Raw genomic sequence first — 7023 nt, 5'->3', positions numbered from 1 at the left:
GTCACATCTACAAAGATCAAAATGAGACGTTCCACTTTGTGATGTCATCAAGTGGGAGTTTGCAAGTGAACAGCTCTGCCAAAAGAGGAAGGAAGAGAGGAAGAGAGGAAGAGAAGAGGAGACAAGAGGAGGAGACAATAGGAGACAAGAGGAGACGAGACAAGAGGAGGAGACAAGAGGAGGAGAGGAGACAAAAAGAGGAGTAAAAGAGACAAGAGGAGACAAGAGGAGGAGAGAAGAGGAGGAGAGGAGTTTCGAAGTGAACAGCTCCTTTTCCCTTTAGTTCAGTTGTAGATTGTCAGTTTTTCCAGGACTGAAATGATCCAGATAATTCTATAAATGAAGGTGTGTGGAGTTTAAAAACACAGTGGAGCACTTCCTGTATCACCACATGATGACATCACAAGGTGGAACAGAGTGTTTTCAGTTTGAGAGAAGAACTCAGCCTAAATCTGCAGGTTTTGTGTGTTTAAACATGTGAGAAAAGCATCACATGTAACTGTTTTTTCTCCAAATCAACATGGCGGATGAAGCTGTTTCTCCGTCGTAAAACAGCGCAGAGGTCAAACGGGAGGCGAGAGCCGGAAGAACAAGATGAACAGTAACCTCGGTTCTAGGAGCGCCGCTAACCTTGACACGGGAATCGGTTTCAAAGATGCTGAGTCGGTGCACGTCTCAGAGAGAACACGTCCGCCTGCGCTTTACCCCACGGGCTGCGGCGTGTGAGGGGAATAAACAAACACGCACATGCTAATTCCACTGCACCGCTCCAGACTGCGAGCGCTGACCCAACACGGGAAGTGCGCTTGTGATTAAAAGAAGGAAGTCGTGTAGAAAGGGGATTCAGGATCAGGATTTGGATCAGAGCTATGGAAAAAAAAAACAGCATCAGCGCAAAGTTTTTCGGTCAATTCTGCGCTATAACGTGTCGATTTAAACATAAACTGTGTAAAGAAGTGGACCGAGTGAGCGCGGCGTCAGCTGGAGCCGTGATGTGAGCACTTCCTGTTTGAAACGTGGCGACGAGCAGGTTCGTTTCTGTACGTCCAATTATATATACACACAGTTTACGGGTCGAAACCAGGACTAAAAACTCTAAATTAGGTCCAAATCAGGTGTAAAATCGCAATAAAATCAGCTTTTTAATGAGGAATAACATCTGAATTCACTTTAATTTGAGCGAAAACCAAAAGCAGAACCGCAAAAGCCGCCCCAGAGCACGACCAAACTAATCCCACCGCTTGAGAACCACTGCGTTTTTGCATTACCTGGATATAACGGATAACCATATTTACCATCGGCGCGGCAGCAGTATACGCAGTTAATGTAGTGCTATGTTGAGATGAACTAAAATGAAAAAGCACGATATAAAACTCGATAAGATTGCAGTACAGGTACAGTCCCAATACAATCAGTTAAATGAAAATATAGTTTTTATATACGGACTGGGTGAACTCTATAACCTGTTCAACGTATGAAGCCGTAAACTAAAGCGATCTGTGCAAAAAAACATCCTCTTTGTGCAGAACTTCCTCAGAGATAAGTGTATATGTGCAACTAGACGCCAGGACAGGAAACCAGGAGAACCGCGAGCTCGTCCCTCCTCTACCGCCGCCGCGTTTGAAGCCTAAAACAAAGTTGGGTTACATCGTTGCCGTACATGCACACATAAGACTTTCAGCTTGTTCGAGGGGAGTTCACTAATGGTAAAAACGTTGTGTCGTCGTCTGCGTCTTCCATAAAACAAAAATATAGATCTCCTTTAGTCTGGACGTCACCACTTCAGGACAAAACCCACCAGAATGTAACGAAAACAGCACATTTTGTCCCGTCCGGTGAAGATAGTCGTCGGCGATGGCACTGGGCGTCTTTGGGGGGTGGATGCAGCACTTTGAGCACACCACATGGTAAACCTTTTCCAGTGAGCAGCGCCTCCTGCTGTCCACACTGCGCATATAACCAGTCACAGCCGCGTTCGGAGTATTATCTGCACTGTCTCCGCACGGCCCACAGGGGGACGGCCAGCGAGACCAGGAGGAGGCGGGGCGAGGGTCTGTGGGAGGGGGCGTGTCCGGCGGCCGCGGCCCGCTCGTCGCTGCGGTCGGCCCCGATCACGGGAGCCTCTTCTGTCCCGACGTAGCTGTACTCTGTGGTGCAGCCCTCGGTGCAGCCGCTGCCGCTGCCCGACGCGCTGCCCTCGTCACCTGAGACGCAAACGCACAGAGTTACACAACGCAACACAAAAAAGACTTTACACACACAGAGTTACACAACGCAACGCAAAAAAAGACTTTAAACACACAGAACGCAACACAAAAAGACTTTAAACGCACAGAGTTACACAACGCAAAAAAAGACTTTACACGCACAGTTACACAACGCAACACAAAAAAGACTTTACATGCACAATACAACAAATCAAAACATGAATAATCATCAGGAAATTAACATTAACAGAGAAAAGTGCAGAATAAACCCCTTTAATTCACAGATAAACAGAACAGAGTCTGGATTTAAACTTTGTCAAAGTCGAGGTCTGAGTCACATCTACAGGAAGAAAGAGAGAGATTTAAACTGAACAGAAGTCAAACACTGATTCACCAGTTTTAGTCCTGGTTTAGTCCCGGTTTAGTCCCGGTTTAGTCCTGCTTTAGTCCTGCTTTAGTCCTGCTTTAGTCCTGGTTTAGTCCTGCTTTAGTCCTGCTTTAGTCCTGGTTTAGTCCTGCTTTAGTCCTGCTTTAGTCCCGGTTTAGTCCCGGTTTAGTCCCGCTTTAGTCCCGCTTTAGTCCCGCTTTAGTCCCGCTTTAGTCCTGGTTTAGTCCTGGTTTAGTCCTGGTTTAGTCCTGGTTTAGTCCCGGTTTAGTCCCGGTTTAGTCCCGGTTTAGTCCTGGTTTAGTCCTGGTTTAGTCCTGGTTTAGTCCTGGTTTAGTCCTGGTTTAGTCCTGGTTTAGTCCTCCTCATGTGAGATGGTTCTTGTGGCTCATGTGGGAGATGTTCTTTGGTCCTGGTCCATGGAGAGACTTGTTCACACTGAGCTGCTTTAAAGTCTCTGAGCCACAGGAGCCACAGGAGCCACAGGAGCCACAGGAGCCACAGGAGCCACAGGACACATGTGTGAAGTTCTTCCTGGTTCTAGTTACAGGACGTTACAGTCGTCTAATCTACTGGACACAGACGCTGGATAAGTCTCTGAGTCTGGTTTGGACAGTTTACCTTTGTTTTTTTTTAGATTATTTCCTTTTTCCAAAACAGATTCAAACTTGCCTTGTCCTTTTGTCTCTGCTGCTCTGTGTTTTCAGTCCAGATGTGATTTAAACGAGGAGAATCTGACCTTCTGTGATCAGCGAGTCACAGTTTGGACGAATAAACACGAGTCCGTCTGAGTTTGACTTTTGCTCAGTCAAATATAAATCTGTTTTTGACTTTAATGTGAAACTCTTTGGGCTGAAGTGTTTCTTTTTTATTGTGCTTTGTATAAATAAACTCAAACTGATTTACTTTAACGAGCTTTTCTCCATGTTAAAGTTATTTTCACTTCTCATTTACCCACTCGACGTTGTGTTTCGAGTGATTCACATGTTTGAGTCATTTTTATTCCGTCGTTTTGGAAGAAAAAGCCCCTGGACTGCTTTATTAAGTTGTTTTAGATCAATATTGCACTTTAAAATATCCCCAAATATAAAATAAAGATCAACGTTTGCCCAAGGACACAGTTTTTATTTTCTAACAAATGTTTTTAACCCGCTGCGTCGATCCCGACTCCTCCACGGCACAAACTTCACACGTCACAAAAACAAAAGCATAAAATTAAAAAACGTGTTGATTAAGTGACGACCGCTCGAGCTTCAGTTTAATTACTGTGAAATCAAATCAATTTAAAAGAGTCAGGATGCGGCGCTGGAGTAATCCACAAACCCTTAGCAAACAGTTAGCACGACGCTAACGCCGCTATTTCTGTCAGACGCAAACGGTGAAGGTGTGAGAGAAAAAAGACCAGATCTGAAAACATAAAGTAAGAAAAAAATAAGACGCGTAAAGGAAAAAGTCACAAGAGCCAGTGTGAGCCTCAGAGTTCTGCATTTAAAGTCACGAGAAATGATCTGATTTTAAACATTTTACAAACATGTGTCATAACTCGGCTCGTTTTATTATTATTATTATTTTGAAATCCAGATTAAAGGTTTTTATGTGATTTTACATGAACTTCATCACATTTACAAACTTTTCCGTTTTCTGCTCTTTACATTTGTCTCTGCTGCTTTTTTCAGTCACTGTGAACGGAACTAAACCAGGACTAAACCAGGACTAAACCGGGACTACACCAGGACTGAACCAGGACTGAACCAGGACTGAACCAGGACTGAACCAGGACTAAACCAGGACAAAACCAGGACTAAACCAGGACTAAACCAGGACTAAACCAGGACTAAACCAGGACTAAACCGGGACTAAACCGGGACAGAACCAGGACTAAACCAGGACTAAACCAGGACTAAACCAGGACTGAACCGGGACAGAACCAGGACTAAACCAGGACTAAACCAGGACTAAACCAGGACTAAACCGGGACTAAACCGGGACTGAACTGGGACTGAACCGGGACAAAACCAGGACTAAACCAGGACTAAACAGAACATTCTTCCTGAAGATGTGACTCAGGCCTCGACTTTGACAAAGTTTAAATCCAGACTCAAACTGTTTGTGACTGAAAGGGGTTTATTCTGCACTTTTCTCCTTTAATGTTGAGTTTATGATGATTATTTGTGATTATTTATGTTTGGATTTGTGTGATTTTAACGTCTTTCTTATTCTGTAAAGCTCTTTGAATCACTTTGTGTGTGAATGTTGCTTCACTAAACACAGTCATGTCATTTGAGCAGTGAACAGAAAGTACAAGTATTAAAGTAGTAGTGTACTTAAGTATCTGTACTTTACTTAGTTGATTTTATAGTGGACACTTTTTACTTTTACTTCACTACATTTGAGAGCAAGTATTTGTACTTTCTGCTCTACTACATTTCTTAACTGTAGTGGAAAGTAAAAGTCGTCTGAGGTTTATTTTTAACACGTTTATAGTTTGAGCAAAAAAATGAAAAATAAATAAAAACATCTACAAAAAAAACGAGCGTCACGAGTCGTTCAGCTCAAATCTGCGTCGAAACGGTCACATCTGCAGCTTCGTCTGACTCTTAAATCTGCGTGAAACGGGCGCGTCCTTACTCGAGTCCTGGAAGTAGATGTCGTTGCCGTTGTAGGCGTTCTTGAGTTTGTTGGTCATGACGCGCAGGGCCATGATCTGTTGGCGGATGAGCGTGTCGGGCCTCGTGATGTCGATCTCCACCTCGGGGTTGTTGATCTGATTCGTCAGTCCCTCCTTCACCACTTCAGGGAAATATCTGCGGAGACACAACAGCGGCGTTTGTGCTTTTTCCTGCGACGATCGACCTCAGCGGGAGTCACAAAACCCCGTCATGAGGTTTTGTTAATGTGACCCACTTTTTTTTTGATTTGTAAAAGTGTTTGGTTAAAGAATCAGAGGAACAAACTGTGATTTTGGGGAATTTTCGGCACAAACGACGTCCAAGTATCTCGCAGTGGTCGAGGGATTAGAATAAACCTGAGCGTGTTGCCTGTTTCTGCGACGTGCTTTGGATTTCTAGGGTTTAAAAAATGGACAAGCAGCACAAAAACGATCCATATTTCATCACGAATCAATAAAGTCACTTACTTTTCCCGTTTGGGACCAAAGCACAGAGGATCCTTTTGGTCCCTGCCTCAAAAAGGACAGTTTCAGACGGATAAAATACATTATTATTAAAATTTTGACTACACTTGGGGTATTTGTGCTTTAACTGGAGTTTTCCACAAAGATCTAGAGTTGTTTTTTTTCCATTATGTGTGTTTTTATTGCTCAGATCGACCTTAAAGTGACCCTCTCCTTAGATCTGACCTGTAACTTGACCCCTGATACGACGCTCTGTTCTTCAGCGATGTGAGTCATGATGTGATTTCATGCAACGGGAAAAGGTTTGGTCATTTAAATAAGCCTTAAAAACAATATAAATACAGTTAAATGTTTGCTAAAATGTGTATTATATTGTATTTAATGTGTATTGTATCAGTAATCAGCTCTTAAACCTGGGATCATGTGTTTTTAGCGACTGGTGATGCCTTTACCCGACACTTTCACGCTGTTTCTCCTCGTTGCTATAGTTATAAATTACTCTCGTGATGAATTCTCTGTGTTTTTAGGGGTACAACACGTCTAATCCATAGATATACATTAGAAACTGAAGTGGGTCGATGCCGATTGTTTAAAATCCAAAGAAACCAGAAGCTTTGGTGATATTTTTGAGCTGATTTTGATCATTTTCCACCAAACGTTTTGATTTTAATTTAGTACAAACTCATCCACAATCTCGTTTTACTACAAATTGGTCCAGAAATCTGTTTTTTCGTATCATTTTTGGACTAAAGTGTTGAGCTTAAGCTTCATACATATATTATTTATGATTATTTATGCACCAAATAAAACATGGACGAGTGCTGGAGGTTTAAAAATGCAAATATCGCCCTGATACGTCGACAAACATATCGGTTTAACTCGGATATAGATCAAATTAGTGATTCCGGGCAAAACAATCACACAGTTGGATCATTTGTGTGTTCAGTTTCTGCGATAGTTGATCTTAGCAGGAGCAGGTTTGTGAATCAGAGGAACAAACTGATTTCAGGGAATTTTAGGCACAGAGAGTTTCTAAGTATCTCACGGCGGTCGAGGGACGGCGTGGACACAAAACAAGGGTCACACGCTCTGTAGAGGTAAGATCTTAAGCCCGAGCCTGATATTTTTAATAAATATATGCTTATAAAAATGTATACTAAAACGATGTGTGGATACTCAACTTAGGAATACTTGTTATAAAAAAATAATTTGGATAAAACAGAGAAGGCGCTGTAAGGTAATTGCTATTTAACTACTAAACAGGAGCACACTCTGCACACGTGAACGCCCCCTCGTAA

The 7023-nt window shown here is 42.7% G+C and overlaps 1 protein-coding gene across 1 annotated transcript in view; it reads right to left on the bottom strand.

Annotated features, from left to right (window-relative positions):
- Positions 1-279: 279 nt before the first annotated feature.
- Positions 280-7023, bottom strand: part of gpc6a (glypican 6a) — a 201763-nt gene continuing 195019 nt past the window's right edge. Inside the window, exons 8-9 of the mRNA XM_055230406.1 lie at positions 5221-5396; positions 280-2204 (exon numbers count right to left, since the gene is read on the bottom strand). Coding sequence (XP_055086381.1) covers positions 1984-2204; positions 5221-5396 — 397 coding nt within the window. The 3' untranslated portion in view covers positions 280-1983. The remainder of the gene's footprint in view (positions 2205-5220; positions 5397-7023) is intronic.

This window comes from Periophthalmus magnuspinnatus, chromosome 3 (assembly GCF_009829125.3).
Source record: "Periophthalmus magnuspinnatus isolate fPerMag1 chromosome 3, fPerMag1.2.pri, whole genome shotgun sequence".
In the NCBI taxonomy this organism is placed as follows: Eukaryota; Metazoa; Chordata; class Actinopteri; order Gobiiformes; family Gobiidae; genus Periophthalmus; species Periophthalmus magnuspinnatus.
The sequence above is the reverse complement of the archived record's forward strand: the minus strand, read 5'-3'. Positions and strand labels throughout refer to the sequence as shown.